The sequence below is a fragment of the Strix uralensis genome, chromosome 3 (assembly GCF_047716275.1).
Source record: "Strix uralensis isolate ZFMK-TIS-50842 chromosome 3, bStrUra1, whole genome shotgun sequence".
Taxonomy (NCBI): domain Eukaryota; kingdom Metazoa; phylum Chordata; class Aves; order Strigiformes; family Strigidae; genus Strix; species Strix uralensis.
Window position 1 is genome coordinate 71,702,672 of NC_133974.1, and position 20,029 is coordinate 71,722,700.

Consider the following 20,029-nt stretch of genomic DNA (forward strand, 5'->3'; position numbering starts at 1 on the left):
ACACACAAGTGCCCAACCGTCTGTTACAGACTGTTTCTCAGCTGTATGCTCTTCAAACAAAGAGATGGAAAAAAGGGAAAAAATCTGAAGTACACCACACTACAACATAGCAAACTGAATCAAGAGGAAAAAATACCACCAAGGAAAATTGGAAAGGAAGAAATTGAATGTTTTCTAGCTGTTGGAAGAAATGACGCATCTGTTTTTCATTTGTTTCATTTCTATTTTCTTTTTTGTGACCTATGAGGAAAAAAAAAAAAAAGCAGCCAGTTATCACTGCGGCTTTTATAGTCACAGGTCAAAATGATGAGACCACAGTGTAAGATGAACAAAGAGCTGGGAGGTCTGTGACTACATTCTTTCCCCCATCTGAAGCTTTGAAATATTGGAGGGTTTTTAGCTGTAATACAAAATCTCCAGGATGTTAACCTTGCAAATACTTGCATTGTATTAAAGAAACAAAACAAAATATTTGTTTGGGTTTTTTTCTTACATGAGGTAAGGCTTGCAGAATCAGACCTCAAGTTTATAAATTCTCCTTGCAAACACATATTTTTTTCACTCTAAAACAGCAGAGTCCAAGCTGGAGTCTATGCTTGTTTGTTTTTTTGTTTTAAAAACAGTTTGGATTGTACATGTCTCTTGCACCATCTTTTCACCTAGGGCAAATGTAACTCTGGCACTCAGGAAACTTAGCACCACAGGTACCTGGACTTTTTGAAAGGAGTTTATGGGTTCAGTGGACACTGCCAAGTAGGCTGATTATAGCCTTATGGTAATTGTTGGCTTCTCCCCAACAGACTTCTTTCCTGTGTCAGTCTACTAAACACAATCTCTATCATTTAGTTTTAAGCTCAAAAGAATTAATTTTTTACTTAGAGAAAGATGTAGCTATTTCTCACTAAAATTCTAACTTGTTTTCAGTATAAAATTTTACATCCTACATTTCTTTACTGAATTCAATAAAGATCTGTAAATCTTATCTCATTAAAGAAGTAGGACGGACACTAATTAAAAAAAAAAAATCCTTCACATCTTTTTCATCTGTTTCTTCTTTGGAACAAAAATTAGCATGTTTTGGTGATTGAGTTAAGACCAGATTCTGATCAACTTAAGTAAATTACTCCAAAGGCTCTTGACCACCATTTCACTCCAAAGTTTCTCACAGCCAACCAGTGCAGACATATGGAAATACCAAGTCTGCTCTAGAATTCAATTAGTGCCACTAATTTGGCTGAAGTTTGCTCTGCATTTCTATCCTTTGCATATACAGGTATTATTACAACAGTCTTAAGTAAGTGCTTTAGTCTGTCTTGTTATTCTTACACAGAGATAAATTCTCAGAGATCAGAGATCACAACACATGGCTTTCATGGCTGATGCATCCCCTTTCTCTCTAATACAGCCAGGGGCCTGAAGGATCTAATGCAAATTTATCTGAGCCTGTGAAAATATCTAGTGTAAGGCATCACTTCTTCACAAAAATCATGACTCTAGCTCTAGTTTTTCTCAGAATAATTATCCTGGACATTATTCACTTCTTGTAATAAAAATTGAATTGTTTTCCTAACTTTGATAGAGCAGCTTTTCTACCCTTTACTCAGCTTAAAAAAAAAAAGTTATCCTTGGGTAATATTGTTCGTGTAACATTCCATTCTCATGGATGCCTATTTTTGTGCCATTAAAAGGGAGATAAAAGAGAGCATTACTGACTAAACTTGTGATTTTGAAATTAACATAGCTGTATTATTCTTTATGAATGGATCATGATATATTGCAGTTATTTTTCATTATTATTGCTTTGTACAGTACAGCAAAATCATCATGCTTCTCTGTTCATAAACAAACACAGCCCTGATTAGTTTTCACTGCTGTCAGGCTTAAATATTCCAGCTGTCAGAAAAACAAGGTGTCAGAAAATAATTTTATCTTTGGTTTCATAAAAGAAATTAATGAGTACTGGTATAGTTGTCTGTTGCATTATCATACAGCATATGGGGACCACATCCATCTCTGACTTTTACCAGAGATGTAGGAGTCAGCATGTAGGAGTGCACTTGTGAAGAGAGCTGTGCAAACAATTGATTTTTCAGTGACTGACTGTTGAACCACAGTACTGAAGACAGTCTGGTCAGACTGAACCACAATCAAAAATGAAAAAGATACTGGCATGCACTTTTTCTGCATCCAAATTAAAACTAGGAAAAATATGTTTCTGTTCATATATCATGTTTTAAGCCAGACACAATAAAAGTAAAGGAATCAAAGAGCTTGGAGACAGACAGGGCACAACCACTTTGTATGGAAGAGTGAAGGTATTTACCCAGCTGGTGAGAGATCTAAGGTTGGTGCCCATCTTTGTCTCAGAGTTTTCAAAACCACTTTCCCCTCACTTCAGGAAAATGCACTAATCATATGTTCTTGTTTTCAGGCTCTGCCCTCAATGATGTATAAAATATTGTACCTTATATAAAATGCTTAAAAGTACTCATTACACAATGATTTTCCATTAAGTTAAGAGTCTCCTGTTTCTGTCTTGAATAATGAGTATTCTATTATTTTCACCAAAGTGGAATAGCTTCAGGAGAACAGCTTGAAAGACATCTACTCCACCACAGTCCCACAGGAGGTGTGTTTCAAATCCTGAATGAGTGCACTAACCTGCTTGTTTAAAGGAGGGCCTTTCCTCTCCAAACGACCCTGAAAAATATTTCCTATCTGAACCTATTTGGTAAATTCAACTTGTGTTTGTCAACATTTTAGGTGAACGGCCATTTCACATCATCTACCAGGGGCATTTTAAAATCACAATTAAATCTTGATCTCTTACAGGTTTTTGAGGTGAAGAAGTTGTGGTTTTTTAAGCCTCTACTTAATCTACACCCACTAAACCACCATTATTTAAGTTATGGCAGTCCTGCCTGTAGCTTGCTTGTACTGGACACTGGACTCAAGCATCAAAAATATCCTTCTTGGCTTTTGGACCTATGACCTAAAAATATTTTGTCTCTTGATCTGATGGTAATAAAAATTCCTAGGAGTAGGATAGGGTGAAGGGTAGTGCCAGTGAGATATACTCTTTCAAAGGGTAGATCAGTGAAAGAAACATGTCAGAACATCTATTATCCAGAGGATCTTTCTGAAAACCAAATTCTGCCTTTAGATTATATATGTGCAACTGACTTCATGTGGCCTTTGCGCTGGAACAAGGAAGGCTTTCATGTTACAGAGGTGGCTAAATGGCTCGTGGCCCTACTGTGTGATATACACAGGTTCAGCCTAAAATATAATTGTTGCCCTGCAGGGCCTAGCATCTACAAACTTCAGGCAAGAATTAGGAATTGAGCACAGATCTTCTGAATGGCAACCCAATAGCCTACCAACTAGTTCACAGTGTTCCAGTCTGATTTCTGCATCTTATCTTCATGGCAGCACAAAACCACCACTAAGGAAAGAGGCTTTAATCATCACATTGTCTTCAATGCCAGACATACTTGCAAAATACTGTGATGATATACTGCATATAATGCACATAACTGAGAAAATAGCTGAGTGAATAGTAACTGGTGTTAGCCATGCATGGGCAGAACATTAATTTAGCACTTGTCACAATGGCATAGTTTTCTTGCCATAATGATAATAGTTTCACTGATTCACCAGATTTAGGCTACTGGTACATGACAATCTGACCCTTGGGAAGCAGTTAGACACTATTTGTTCACTGGATATACAGAGAATGAAAGATCTGGTTCAAGCTCTAAATGATTTTCAGTTTCTTAATGGCACTAGAAGGTAAGTGCAGCAGTAGGGATGCTCAGCAACTTTAAAAAACGGCTAAAGCAACTGGCTGGAAGCACCTGGAGGAAGAGTCAGTGAGATTTTTGCTCTTCAATTAGTCCAACTCTCTTGATTTTATCCAATTAGCTTGCCTTTTTTACCTTACCATGCACCAGTATTCTGCAATACTGATTTAGCTAAGTAATTATTCAACAGAACAATTACTTAATTGCTGAACATGAATATTAGCAGACAAATAATAGTAGCTAAATAAATAAATATTGGTTTTCTGAATCCCAGTAGTTCCTCCAAAAACACATCATCTAGGAACCTGGACCAGTTTAACCATATATGTGATATTTTGTTCCATTTGTATACTTCAAGTAGTCCCTGGTCATTAACATTTTTACTTATAAAGTCTGTGAAGTTGCGAAATAGAAATGCACTCACTCCAAACAGAAATTACTCATAATAATACTGTTGCAGTAGTTAGAGAAACTATCAGTTTTGTAGAAGGCAGGAAGCCAAGGTATTTTTGAAAGGTACACCGAGCTCAGGCCACTTCAGTTTACTGAAGCACGTTTTACCATACTCTCCAGAGCAATAAAATCAGCATAAAAGTGGGCAGAACAAACCTTCCATAGGAACAGAAAACAAGCCAGTGTTTGTGCTTTCCACTTAAACTTTGCCTTTAGACAACCCAGACACTCTAATGCATTAGTAGTTTTGTTGTGCTTTTATCATGGGTAATTTACATTTCTAAATTTTAAAGGTATCTGGTGGATGTACTCCAACTAATAAATAATAATGGCACCATATATGTTAATTTACCTCAGGTGTCTCTCTAGAACACTTCTCTTTCATTTAACTACTTTTTGATGAGGCATATCAGCAATTTCCTCTTCTTAAAGCATTAACTAAGAACATTTTGTTAATCTTTATCCTGTTACTTTAACTCAGTTTAGTTTTACACTATACAGCATAATTCTGACAAAATCAGCTAGCTTCCATGATGGAATAATGTATCAAGGACACCAACTCCAGGTATGCAGGGTGCCTTTGCTGCTGAGGACTGCTTGAATTCCACAGAGAAATGTGAACAGATAGGGTATTTTCAACTGAAGATAGCAACATAGCAAATAGCAATGCAGTGTTGTCATTTTGAGGTAAAAGGTAGCAATCTGTTACTGTGATCAGAGCTATTTAAAGGCTGCTTTCAAATTAGCTTTGTAGTCACAAATATGTAAATATTTAATTTTTTTTTCTAAGCAAACATGAACCAGTTCCTTGAGTGAAAACAGAACATGTCTGAATTGAATGTACTTCTGTATAAAAATAATGGTTTCTTTCACAGGAAAAACATATCAAAAGTAATGTATCCAATGGAACTCCAGCCTTGACAGATGTAGATAAATAGAAGTTGAAATGTAGTGCTAGTGTTTGTTGCTGGAAACAATGCAGAATTAGGCCAAGACGTATTATAACTTTAGCACAGTTTTAAATACAATACCCAAACTTGAGAAATTGTTCCAACCAAGTATAACACTTCTTTCTTTAGAGTCTTCCCTGTTTTGCAACTCTGACTAACTTCAGCCATTGAACTCCAACTATGAATGGTGAGATGAAAGAATTGGGACCCAATGTGTACCTTGCAGTGTCACTCTGGTATAGATACCAGAAAACTGCACACTACATTCTGGGCCCACCATCTGAACTTTTTACTGAGATGTAGTCTTGTAGAAAGTAGGGCCTATCCATTACTCCTTAGATAAAAAAGTACAATGAAGTCAACATGGCTTTCTTGACCATTTTCCTATTTCTCTTTCTTGCTCACCACTCATTACTTGTATTCCACCTTCATCAGCCTGTGTTGGTTTCCTAAATTTAGCAGAGCTTTTGCATGAGCAAAACAAACAGTATTTGATCCCAGACATCAAATTAAATTAGCAGTGTAGATTAACTGCTCTCACAAGTCACCTTCTACTTCCAGTAAGACTCAGCATCCAAACCTTGGATGTCTACTGCCCAACAAGTAAATTTTCTCAGTACAGCTTAGTTGCTGCTCATGTGATGGAGGAGAGAAAACAGGCAGCTTCATTCTCTTTTGGACAGACTCGGGTGAACAACCCTGTTACACTCCCAACCTACACAAGCTGTTTCCTCCTTCCATGGTGTTACTCTACTGTGGAACCAAAGGACACTCAGATCTCTGCACCCAGCAGAGGAAACAAATGCTGCTCTACCTATGGACTGCAAAGAAGGGAGAGAGGGAGTGAGGGAGGGAGGGAGAGAAGCTTTGTGCCTTCCCTGCTTCTCCCTCTTCCCAACTGGCCAGATACAAGGTGACCGTAAGCAGTTACATGTATGGACTTAAAGATTACAAGACAGAAAGTGGATGGTCCCTTTTTTTTCTCCTCCTGTATACGGAACTCTCGTTGGCTTTCCTGGGTGCTCCCTCTATAGACTGACGAGCAACAAGTCAGAGGAGATGGAAAGGCTTTTTACCTGCCAACCCCAGAGTTCAGGATGTGTTGTTTCTCCTGCAGCAGTTGATGACACCCTAACACCTTAGCAGCACTGGAGCTGCATTCCTACGCTGTAACAGGGGAAGCAGGACCAAGGGCCTGAACTAAGGTCTTGGCAGGTAAGTCAAGGAGCAACCAGTATCAAACAGCTTCATTTGCAAGTGTATGTCTTTGTAATGTTTAAGTCTTAGTATGTGCTCTGCTGTAATTACCTGGGAGCTTAAACTTCCAGTTTTCAGAAGAGTATTTGAGATCACCTATTAACTCAGCCAACACTTGAAAAAATGTGGAAGAAACTCATAAATGCAGAGGGGCTAGAAAGAAAGGTTATTTGTGCTAAAAATGTCTCAAAGCTGGGATTTCTTCTTAGACCTGAGCAGAAGTTACCCAGATTAGTGGGGTGGGGAAGGGAGAAGCTTTATGCTACCAAGGTATTTTTATATATTGCCACTTAGGATGACTGAGAGCACCATTGTATGGTGAATATTCAATATTCAAAATATGAGTTCACTTGGGATTGGGAGGGGGGATTTTTTGCTTGGTTGCTTGTTTTCTCTCAACTGGACATGTAGGGAACACCGGATAAAGGGAAATCTCCATCTCCTTACTAAGTTCCACTTCTTAAGCTTAATTTTTGGAACCAGGTTTCCTATATGAATACTTCCTTCATTCAAAACATGTTTTATTTCAGTAGTTATCAGGAATTGTGTTTTTTCTGGCAATACCATGTTCCAGAACATTCACACAGAGCACACACAGAGGAAGTTGATACCACTAAAGCAAATCCAATTAAAAAGATATTTACAGAAAAATAAGTGATGCTAGTTACCAGCTCAAAAAAAGAAAAAAAAAAAATTAAAAACATCCTTACATAAAGGAAGTCTTTCTTTTCCTTGCTTGTGGTAACAGGAGGGTAATGGATGCCTTTCTGTTGGGAGGCCAGTAAGTTTTACTTTTGGAATGAAAAACAAATTTAGGTCAGAGGAAGAAATCATAAGGAGCTGCCACATGCTAAGTTCTGTATCTGAGCCATCTACTGCCACCGTATCCTGGAGAGAAAAAAGGGAAAGTTCATAAAGAATGAACAACCATCCAGAACTGGTGGGGCACCAAAGCCTCATAAATATCTAATTCAGATACTCTTATCCCCCCCTACCTTTATTGTTACTAATATTCTCAATTTACTAAGTGAAATCATTCCAAAAGTGACCTCTAAGTTTGTGTCCATCTTTCAGTGGATAAACTGTGAGTTTGTAAAAATGTACACATGCTAATAGCAACTGTTAATTAACATTCATCAGAATTAAGGGGAAAAGTTGTTACCAAAACTTACTCTCCAAAATTTTATGGGCAAGAGTAAAAAATTACATTTTACGTAGGTTTATATCTTTTAAAAGTTTGCATTACTGTAGTCATTGTTTTAAATTAACTTTCTCTAGACAAAATAAAGTGTTGTACTACATTGCAGCCTCACTGTTAGGAATGAAGATAGAGGAGACAATGCAGGAAGGCCAACACATACGACCAAAATGGAGAGTATCCAAGTCATAGAAGAATGGTAAGTTGGTCAAACTGTTGTCTAGTAAATGTTTTTAATTTGCCTATAACTAATATCAAGAATGGCTTTGTTTTTTATGCTTTGGGAATGTCCTTTTAATGACTTTTCCTCAAGAAAAAATTCTATACAAAAGGAAATAAAATCTGTCCTGACAAGGAAATGCCAGCAGAGACACTCATAAATCAGGCTTTCTTAAAGTTTCTTATTTGTGGGGAAGAACTGCAGAGAAGAATGGGAGGTGCTTAGATGGTTCCATAGACCTGTGGGTCTTTATAAGAAGCGTCTGCCACCTGTGGGATCATTTTCTTCTCTTTATCCAGACAAGAAGAAAAACTAACAGGGCTCAACTGTACTTCACAGTCAGATTTTTAACATGTCTACCTTGCATAAAACAGCTTGGACTATGGTTTCACTGTAGTTAACCAAGGAAACACATACCTTGAAAAACAGGCTAACGTGCACGGAAAGAGCTTCTATTTCTGTCTAAAGCTTGGGCCCATGTTTATTGCGTTGGGAAAAATGCTAACTTATCAATGGCCTTGAGTTCTCTAATCCATAAAAAGTAAATTAAAACTTAACTCTAGAGGATATGATTGATGGTAAAAACAACCTAAACAACTCATTGTCTTCATTGTTACTCATGGTCATTTATGAGAGGACAATATTAGAAATTTCCACAAAATACTGTAGTGAAGAGAGCTTCCCAACAGACAACAAAGGAGCACAGGTTGATTGTCAGCTCCATTCACCTCAGCAGGTTCTTTTCACTCTTCTCAGAGCGAGGACTTTTCACCTTCAGATCTGAATGTTTATACTTTTCGGTTCAGATTACAATTATTTCAATTATTTTGCTGGATAGTTTAAAAGTTAAACACTTTCTCATTTATTAGATCTTTTGGACTGCCAAAAAGCTATCACAAATAGCTTCCCATCATCCAGTCTTCCTTGCATGCAAAGTAGGAGTTGATAAATGGACTTGAAATCATATAGACAAATGTCGCTTACTGTACAACATGATTACACAGAAGCTATTAACAACAGCTAGTAAAGTTCTTGTGTTGGATCCTATCAGGAGGGGGGTTGAGCACTCAGATTTAGCTTTGAAACCATATTGAATTGTTGTTAATTAACTTGGAGTATTACCTTCTCAAGCTATTTATTGGCACATTAATGGATTAGTGACACAAGTTAGTCTTCTGATCACTTACCCAGTACATCCATTGTTACAAGCCACAAATAGGTTTCCTTCAGAAAATGGGAATAAGGACTTTTTCTCATTTCTTCTCTCTCCAATTTTGCCAGCAACATTCATCACATGTCGTGCCAATAGATGATCATTCAGGTCAATAGCACCAAACAGAGGAGAGCTTAGCAACCCTTAGGTACAAGCACAGAGAAATATGCTAATTTAAAAGCTCTCTGAATTACTATTTTGTTGGGCCTCATTAGTAGGCTCTTGGCTGCCAAGAGCCTTTTGTTTTTCTTGTCCTTCCTGAACCAAATTGTGTGGCAGCCAGTGATCGGCCAAACACCATCAGAAGCAGGCAGGAACATCAGGTGTCATCTAAACCCCTCATGAAAGAGAGTGTATTGCCAGCTCCCTCAAATCACATCTCCTTTAACTGCAGAGGCAAGAATTCAATGCTGTTGTGGGACTTTGTCTTTGAGTCTGATGGCTAACAACAGTAGTAGAAAACATGTAGAAAGCCAAATGCATGTCTCGTAACATTAAACACATTTAGTAGGCTATTGAGATAATGAATGCACAAGTGAAGAGTGAACAAAATTCCCCTGTCACTGATGAAGCCTTGTTGCTTACAGTTTTCACTGTGGACTAAAGTGCAGTTGAAAGGAGAATTTTTGGATGAATGTATGAAAACACTATAACAAAAATAGAAGCATATTTGTAATCATACTTTACTTTTGCAGCCAAAACCCTACTGCAGATGAAATTTTGTCTTGGGCTCAGAATTTTGACAAGATGATGAAAACACCAGCTGGGAGGAACCTTTTCAGAGAGTTTCTTCGAACAGAGTATAGTGAGGAGAACCTGCTTTTCTGGCTTGCATGTGAAGATCTAAAGAAGGAACAGAACAAGAAAGTTATTGAAGAAAAAGCCAGACTTATATATGAAGATTACATTTCTATACTATCGCCAAAAGAGGTAAAGCTGTAAATGTTACATTTCCATTTTCTGCTATTCCAGGGCAGAAATGTTATATCCTGGATTGCCAGATGGGGGTCTGAAAGTCTGCCTGATCTGTCAGATGAAAGTCTTAGTATGGACATTAAATCAGGAAAGGAAGGGACAGAAAAAGTAGGGAGACAGGTGCTGAGCCATTTAGCATCACTGGCCACAACACCTCAAAGCTCTTTATAAGACTCAAGAAACTCCAGTAAAAGAAGACTGAGAAATAGGTATGCTTCTGCATGCCTGCCAGAGAGATCATGTAAGTAATGCAAATGGATTTCTGGAGAAAAGGCACCAAAATTAAGGAATTTAAATCAGAATCATTATAGATTTATCAGCTGCAACAGCTGCCTGGGAGAAAATCCAAATTTGCAGTGGTTATTCCTATGTGAGAATCCAGGAATGGGGGCCATGTATTTTCTCTAATGAAAGGTATAATACCTGGGAAATTATGGAAGATTTTCTTCAACCCTTAAACTGACACAGACAAATTCTGAAATGATCTTCACCTGGAGTAAAGAAAAAGCATCCTCTATCAAATCATGTTTTGGAATAGAGATATATATAAATGTATATAATTGACATCCTGGACTTCAAAAGGGCTGACTTTGTCTTGTTTAGGCACCTGCTTGAAAAGATACCTTGGGAGACGATCCTGAAGGGTATAGGGGTCCAGGAATGCTGGGAACTCTTTAAGAAGGAAGTGTTAATGCCTCAGAAACAGGCAGTCCCCAGGTGCTGTAAGAGAAGCCAGCGACAGAGAAGACCCCCCCTGGCTGAACAGGGAGCTTTGGTTGCAACTCAGGGAGAAAAGGAAAGTTTACAGCCTTTAGAAGAAGGGATTAGCCACTCACAGTGATTACAAAGCTGCTGTGAGGCTATGCAGGGCAGAAATCAGGAGGTCTAAAGCCCAGCTGGAAATTACCCTGGCCTCAGCAATCAAGGATAACAAGAAATGTTTCTATAAGTATGTCAACAGCAAAAGAAAGACCAGGGAGAGTATCCATCCCCTGCTGGATGCGGGAGGAAACATGGTAACAAGTGATGAGGAGAAGGCTGAGGTCCTTAATGCCTTCTTTGCCTCAGTCTTTAATAACAAGACTAGTTGTACTGAGGGAATCCAGCCTCCTCAGCCAGAGGACAAAGACTGGGAGAATGACCCCCCCACAATCCAGGAGACAGTCAGTGACCTACTGCATCACGTAGACACACACAAGTCTATGGGACCTGATGGGATACACCCGAGGGTGCTGAAGGAGCTGGCTGGGGTGCTCGCCAAGCCGCTTTCCATCATTTACCAGCAGTCCTGGCTGATGAGGGAGGTCCCGACAGATTGGAAACTGGCCAATGTGACATCCATCTATAAGAAGGGTCGGAAGGATGATCCAGGAAATTACAGGCCTGTCAGCTTGACGTCGGTGCCTGGGAAGCTGATGGAGCAGCTCATCCTGAGTACCATCACACAACATGTGTGGGACAACCAGATGATCAGGCCCAGTCAGCATGGGTTTATGAAAGACAGGTCCTGCTTGACAAACCTGATCTCCTTCTACAACAGGGTGACCTGCTTATTGGATGAGGGAAAGGCTGTGGATGTAGTTTACCTCGACTTCAGTAAGGCCTTTGACACCATTTCCCACAGCATTCTCCTGGCAAAACAGGCTGCTCGAGGCTTGGATGATCGCAGGCTTTGCTGGGTAAAAAACTGGCTGGATGGCCGGGCCAAAAGAGTTGTGGTGAACAGAGTTAAATCCAGTTGGCAACTGGTCACGAGTGGTGTCCCCCAGGGCTTGGTTTTGGGGCCACTCCTGTTTAACATCTTTATTGATGATCTAGACGAGGAGATCGAGTACACCAGTAAGTTTGCAGATGACACCAAGTTGGGTGGGAGTGTTGATCTGCTCGAGGGTAGGGAGGCTCTGCAGAGAGATCTGGACAGGCTGGAGCGATGGGCTAAGGCCAACTGTAGGAGTTTCAATAAGGCCAAATGCCAGGTGTTGCACTTGGGCCACAACAACCCCCAGCAGCGCTACAGGCTTGGGGAGGAGTGGCTGGAGAGCTGCCAGTCAGAGAGGGACCTGGGGGTGTTGATTGACAGCCAGCTGAACATGAGCCAGCAGTGTGCCCAGGTGGCCAAGAAGGCCAATGGTATCCTGGCCTGTATCAGAAATAGCATGGCCAGCAGGGACAGGGAAGTGATTTTGCCCCTGTACTCGGCACTGGTAAGGCCGCACCTCGATTACTGTGTTCAGTTTTGGGCCCCTCACTACAAAAAGGACATTGAATTACTCGAGCGTGTCCAGAGAAGGGCAACGAAGCTGGTGAAGGGTCTGGAGCACATGTCGTACGAGGAGCGGCTGAGGGAACTGGGGTTGTTTAGTCTGGAGAAGAGGAGGCTGAGGGGAGACCTCATCACCCTCTACAACTACCTGAAAGGAGGTTGCAGAGAGCTGGGGATGAGTCTCTTTAACCAAGTAGTGAGTGGTAAGACAAGAGGGAATGGCCTCAAGTTGCACCAGGGAAGGTTTAGACTGGATATTAGAAAGTATTTCTTTACAGAACGGGTTGTTAGGCGTTGGAATGGGCTGCCCAGGGAAGTGGTGGAGTCCCCATCCCTGGAGGTGTTTAAGAGTCGGGTCGACATAGCGCTGAGGGATATGGTGTAGTTGGAAACTGCCAATGCTAGCTTAAAGGTTGGACTAGATGATCTTCAAGGTCATTTCCAACCTAGATGATTCTGTGATTCTGTGATTCTGTATAAGCACTGTAGAAGAGTCTTAGGCCGCGTCATGTACCTTTAGCTCCTTTGCCTTGTCTCTGTGCATTGCATCTAACTTTCTACTCAATGGCGTCATGCTAATTTATGCTCACTGTGGACCTTGCTTCCTACATTTTACTTGTGCACTGCATTCAGTAATAATTTGCAACTTCATTCATATGAATGAAGCCAACAGCAATTTATAACTCCATTATCTTCTCTTGTGCCATAGTATATACTTTTGCTTTGGAGTGAGATAACTGCCAGTACAGCAATACAATAATGAGTTTTTCTTATAATATCTCTAGTACATATATATGTGCTGAATGCTCAGTTGTCTTTTTAAGCTAAGATCAACTAGCAGTTAAAATTCAAACAACAACTAAGTGTTGTTTGACTTAGGGTTTAACAAAACTACTCATGAACTTGGTGCACTGGACATGTGCAGATGTCATCAATTCAGTTGCTCCTGCCCCTACTGGATATGAGGCAAACAAGAACTGTTTGCAGTATTTTAGATCAGCATAGGAGCTGATAAATTCTCATTCATCCAGGCATCCCATTCCAGATGTTATCTTCTGGCATAAGAGCTGAAATATTTAGCATCATTTGTTCAGTGATGAAGTTACTGAGGCAGAAGGTCTTAGTGTTCTAAACAGATACCTTGTATTCATCTGTTTAGCAAGGAAATACCTTTAGTATTGACCTTTAGTTTTGACATCTGGCCTTAGTGAGTCACTGAAAAACTACAATGTAAATTAACATATCCATAATTAATTTTTTTCATTCTATAAATGCAATTAACTTTTACTATATTCAATAGCACAAAACCCCACCATCCTGCCAAATTTGAGCTTTTTATCTCAGCTATTATATTTGATAATGAAGAACCAATTAGCTAGCTGCACAAACTGGTTTTGCAAAGATAGGTGCATGTGCATCTGTGTCAGGGAGAACTGCTTAAATCTTAGTGTGTCAATTCAGTGCTACAGAAGTGCAATGGTCTAGGATTTAAATGTATTCAAATAAATACCAAAGATACATGGCTGCAACACTGCTGCTCAAAACTGCCTTAATGCTACACCCCTGCATGCTGCTGTGTCTAAAAGCAGGTAGTCACTGACTGAGCAGCCCGACCGGTCTGGTCATTCCTGCAGTGCATCCCAGTCTGATTGCACAGCTACGTTACTTAAGACAATGAATTCAACCAGAAAAATGCCTGGGTTGAAAAACAGCCTGGAAAAGAAATGCCACTTTCAGGTGGATTGATTCCTTAACTCAGCTAGCTGTGGGCTGTCCACAGAGCCATGCCAGCACAAGGGAGGGGAAGCACCATTGTGGGAAAGGGGGAAGGCTGTTCGTGGCAGCTGGCACAGCCCCGATGCCCAGTCGAAAGGGGGGTGTACAGCAGGAATGCCTGCTGCACCCCGGGGTGCTGCATGCAAGTGGAGCAATGAGCTCTTGGAGAGTGCATCCAGCTGGCGCAGGGGATGTTCTGCTGAGATAGCATACTTGAGTAATAGGTACGGTTTCCTAGGATGGATAGGCAACAGTTTCATTCACAGTTAGGCTGCATCATAGTTGTGCCTTGTGACTGATAACCAAGTAACAGTAAATACTGGAGGAGAAAGAGCTTGCCTGCTGTGGCAGTAACATACTCCAATATGCCAAAAACCCAACAATGCCAGCTTCTACAGTTGGTACTGAAGATACAGTGAAAATGTATATCTAGTCCTCAGTACTATACCATACCACCATACCATACCATATTCAAAGACTTTGCTTCATCACATATAAAAATACACAGGCTCACACATCCACACACATGCTGAGCTTTCATCTCAGTTAGCATCCTTCACAGATCAAGGTATCTTGGTACGCGGAGCTTTCCAGGGTTGAGCTCAATCCTTCAGACAATATGAATATCTATTTATATTGTTGCAGAGTAGTAGGGTCAGATTGCAAGCTGGTGTAAATCACAGTAGCTTAACTGATCTGTGCTTGGTGTTTCTCTACTCAGTGTTTTAGCCTTTTTCTTCTTAGCTGAGTAAACCCTTGCTGGCCCCAGTGGGCTTTCCTGCTACTGCCATTTTGTTTAATCCAGAAGGCATTAATTTTACTGTTTTTAGAGCATTTTGTGGATAAGCTGTACATTCACTCAAACTTCTAAATGATATTCTAAAATCGTCTGTGCATTCACCCCAAGCATAACATGCCCTTTTCAGCCTAAGCACAGGAGTTCATTACAAATGGAAAGTAAATGAGAAGCTAAAACTGAAACTTGCTAACAACTTCGATATGGACATATGATATCCTGAAAGTATAAATTACCAGATGTTAAAGAGTCTTGAAAAGAACAAATCTGAAATAGTTAATATTAATGGGGAGATTAACACAATAAAAACTGATACAGAACTCTGGGTAAGTTGTGAGCAACAAGTGTAGTGCCTGAAAAAATGGGGAAAAAAATCTGTAGGGCAGCCAGATGAATATGCTGAATAGAAAGCTTCTAAAGATTTAACCACAAATAGTCAAAAAAAAACCCCTTCAGCTCTCTGAGAGTCATTCAACATTCATTTCAGAGAAATAAATATGTAAAAAGAATTTTTTTTAAGGTAAAATAACATATTTTGGGAAATCCAGGTTACTGTAGAACTTTATTTGCTTGCACTGTATTTATTCTGTTAGACAGTTGCATTTCATCTTGCAGATCTTAAGATGGATGCAAAGACCAAGTCAAGAATGAAACAGAGTCGATGGTCTCGGTCTGTAGTTGTGTGGTGGTTCTGAAAGAAGCACAGCACTACTTGAATAAACTGATAAACTCAGCATGTTCAAAGGAGCCCTGAGAAATAAAGATACGTATATCAGCCTTTCCGATATTACTGTTTAATATTAGTCTGTTCTCATCTTCTTCAGGTTAGTCTTGATTCCCGGGTGAGAGAAGTGATCAACAGAAACTTGTTGGATCCCAGCCCTCACATGTATGAAGATGCCCAACTCCAGATATACACCCTAATGCACAGAGACTCTTTTCCAAGGTTTTTGAACTCTCAGATTTATAAGTCTCTTGTTGAAAGTATTACAGGCTCTACTTCTGAAACTTAATTTAAAAAAAAAAAAACAACTTGATTTTTTTGGGGTGGGTGGGATGAAAGAAAAGTAGTTTAATAACATCTGGAGCTGGGTTCCTGGAGAACTACAGTTTAGCACTACTCAGGCTACTGTGAAGAAAACAAATACATATTATGGTCTCTGTCTACATTTTTACCAAGGTGTTCCTTGCTTGAGATGGCGTGGGAGGGGAACAATGGATTTGCCAAAATACATTTGTTTCACACTCCTTTCACCCTACTGCAGTCAAGATTGCAATGATGTATTTGTAGTTTTATGAACAGTCTCCTTGTGTATCCTCACACTGCATGTGCAAGGTAAAACTGCTTCACTTACCACTTAGTTGTTGCAATATTTAATCCAATAACATAAATTATATCTGTATTTAAGAACTTTTTTTGTGCAATACAGTCTTATGGTACATAGAAACAATTGCAGCAAACCAGAAAGAGGCTTGCATTTTTTAACATCACTAACTGAAAAAAGCCAATTTTTAAGGTGTAGCATTACTCAACATGCTCTACTGAGTACAATACACTGACTTTTTGAAGCCAATATTTCTGTACAGAAAAAAAGAGCTATTTATCACTGTTTATTTAAAATAAATCAAGCAGAGGATTCCTCTGGTTGTTCACTGCCAAAACTGTGGCATTTTCATTACAGAGTTTGCAATGTCAAAAAAAGAAAAAAAAAATGAAAAAAAAAGCACAAACCACTTAAAGGGATCCGTATCTGGGTGACACAGTCTATGCGCTGATATTGTTTAATTGTTAAAAGAACAAAGATTTTCAATGTACATTTCAGATGTCAGATACTGTAACTGATTTATTAAAGACTGGCTATCCAGTTCTAACACTGTTGTATAATGTTATGTACTTCAGCAAAAAAAAACAAAAAAACAAAAAAAAAAAACAAAAACAAAAAAACAAAAAGCGCGATAATTTAGTTTTTTGAATAAAGAAATTTAATAAAAGATTGCCTACATGTAGCATTTTAGAGCATTTTAGAACATTTTGATGAATTGCATCTGTCCTGTAAGGGTTTTTTTTGAAAGCTAAATCCAGTAAAAAATGTTTTTAAACAAAATAATGTTTTACGAGATGGCGAGTTAAAGAAGACTTATGTCTAGCTTCTAGCCTCATTGATTTTGAGTAATTCCTTGAAAACAAGGGGTTTGGAGAGTAATATTAAACCAAACTTCAAGGGCTCCTAAACCTACAGTCCTTACCCAAGCAAAATGCCTACGGAAATGCAACGGGTGTCTTTCCTGGGTAAAGAATCCTGTACTGAGCCCTGAATCAGAGCTAAGGCAGCACAGTACTCCCATCACTTGCCTGCCATGGTGTTTTTAATAGGTGTTTGCTTGGCCTTTTTATCAAAAAATGTCCAATTTGAGGATGCATTTTGATGTTTAAAGAGACAGTGACTCGGAACTTATCTTCATACCTACCATATACAAGCAAAATGAGTGTTAGCATCCCTCACAAACTGCTAAAGATATACCAAGAAATGGCTTTGAATACTTGTTAAATATATATATATATGTGTATGTATGTGTATATATATATTTAATACTGACAAGTCTGGTCTTAGACTTAAGAGGCAAGATTCTTCTCACTTACATAGGACTAAACCTGGCATAAGCCCGTTGCTTTTGATGGGACTGGAAGGTCTGGCAGTTGTGTCCTTGAGTGGAATCTAGCCCCAGCACACTTGGCTCCAACCACCCAGTTACTCCTTGCAGGCAGCCTTCGGTGCCAGCCCTTGCTGGAGCCGCTGCTGCTGAGGTGGGTCTGCTGCTATACAGTAACTGGTAGGATGCAGGTCTTAGTTTATCTTCTGGGGCTTATTTTTTTCCTTTGTTTTACTACCTCTCATTTTTTTAATTTATTGAACATGCTTCAAATAGCGAGTCTGGGGAATTTTTTAATCATTCTTTTTACTTGAAACCTGTGTGCTTTTTTTGGATATATATACGAACAATTTAACGAACTGTTTCTTAAACTCATTTGGTTTTGTAATTTATATAGAATTCAGGAGATGATTAAAAGGGCTATTCTCTATTCCCTATGCAAATATTTTAACTGTTGTAGTGTTTGACAAAATGGGATCTAAAAAAAAAAATCTGCAAAGTGGAAAGCAAATCTGTTTACAGTGGCGTTGCTGACTATCCTACCATATTCAGCACTTTTAAATATTGTTATTTATAAAAATGTAGTTTAAAATGCAAGACAAAATATTTATAAATGTTTGTTTTAATAAATACCTGTTTTGTCTGAAAGTGTTATTGTGTTATGACAACTTTATTCATGTTGGTTAGCTACTTACCATTATGAATAAAATATTCAATTATTATACTGATAGAATAATAGCTATGATGTTTACAAATCCTGAGGGGGGAAAATTCAGTGAGAAAGGACTGCCTCCTTCTACTGTGAAATACTGTTAGAATAAATGATTTTTTTTCTGGCTTTTTTTCTTATTTGGAATTTAACTATGGTCCTACATATGTCTAGTATCATTTGATTACAGTTATATTTACTGTGGTACTAAACATATACAGCATCATATATGTATATATTTACATAGTGTAATTTCAAGTTTGTTGGTGTTTGAGGCACAATACATTTAGGCCACACATCGAAACAATGTGTAAGAGACAAAACTGCATGCATAAGTCTTTAAAATGTAGACTTGAATATTCTTAATGTTAATATTTGATGGTGACCTGCTAGTCATAAGCTATCTTTATAAGATATTTCACACAGGTAGAAAGTTCTTGTCAACATAGACAAGTCATCCTTTTAAGAACAGTTTTAAAGCTTAATGTACGGGCCCTAAAATATTATCTTGATTTCTGGCATAAGATTCCGAAATCTGTATTTGGAAACTGTTACATCATTTTGAAAAATACTACATCAATCTTCAGTGTAATACTGCAATGAAACCATGTTCAAAATTTCTTGTCTTAAATCCTCTGTTCGGAGGGATTTAAAAATTGAACATAATGTGAAGTTTCTTTCTTGGAGCAAATGCTCATATTAAATATACATTTCATGTATCAGTTTGTGTTTCCCAAATTTTTTTTATGAAGAAATGGATATGGTCCAAATGGACAACAAGTCATGCCATAACATGATTTCATTGCCTATCATACAGTTCTTTGAACACAAATTGTAAAACAGTCAAGCTATTAAACTGATTTATTGTGCATGCAGTGTACAATACACTTTGAAAACTGCCTAAATACACTTATTCTATAGCCTGGAATAAAATAAGTATGTATTTAACTTGTATTTCAGTTTTTCATGAGAATGTATGTAGCAAGTGCACTACAGAAAGCAAGTTATGTTTTTGTCACTTTTGCCCAGTGTTTAATCTTTTCTGTCAAATAGAGCCTAATGCCAAATAGCTACAAATAAGCAGAGCACTTGTGTACACTCCTGACCTTTAGGTTTCAAAGAAACTGGATATATATTGTATTATGTATGCGTTCAACTTAGCTGTTTACAGTCAACTTTTACATAAGTGAGCTGAAAGTAGTTTGGGATACCCAGGAAAAAAACAAAACCTGCAGATAGTATCAAGAGTATTTAGATTAAACTGAAGCCACATACAGTATGAAGGAGACTAAAGGTATGATGGAGAAAGACAGGTCATGGCTGGGGTGCATGTTAACCAGCTGAATCCAGGCAGCAGGGTACTCTGGAAGTGCGGCTATAGCGCTTCCAGGTCCACAGCCTGTTCACTGCTCGCTTGAGCACCTGTGGAGTCCACATAATCCATCCACAGGACAACACAGAGTGGACACAAACCAGACTTCAGCTGGCAATAGCTTGGTCTTAAATTAAAAGCATGCTAAAGCGTCTGCTAGATTGTGGTCTAAACCAAGCAAATAGACCTACATTCTACCTTAAACATCGAGGCTTTAAGCTGTCACCTGATGCCAAACTTGCTCTCCTAGGCAGCAGATTCCATCACAAGGAGCATCTGGAACCAGTATCTAAAAAAGGTGAGGGGCAATCTTGGTGAGAGCAGCTTGCTGGACTGACCACGCCATGAGCCTGCTCAGGAACTGGCAGCTTCTGTATGCAGTAAGTGCTTGT

General features: G+C 38.9%; 1 protein-coding gene across 4 annotated transcripts in view; it reads left to right on the top strand.

Moving 5' to 3' along the window:
* RGS17 (regulator of G protein signaling 17) overlaps window positions 1–19,219 on the top strand; it is a 78,250-nt gene extending 59,031 nt beyond the window's left edge. For 2 of the 4 annotated variants that reach the window (XM_074862807.1, XM_074862808.1), the window contains exons 3-5: window positions 7,771–7,860; window positions 9,790–10,024; window positions 15,729–19,219. In XM_074862807.1, coding sequence (XP_074718908.1) covers window positions 7,771–7,860; window positions 9,790–10,024; window positions 15,729–15,917 — 514 coding nt within the window. In that variant the 3' untranslated portion in view covers window positions 15,918–19,219. The remainder of the gene's footprint in view (window positions 1–7,770; window positions 7,861–9,789; window positions 10,025–15,728) is intronic. The other 2 variants (XM_074862809.1, XM_074862810.1) reach the window with 1 other exon arrangement.
* The last annotated feature ends 810 nt before the right edge of the window (window positions 19,220–20,029 follow it).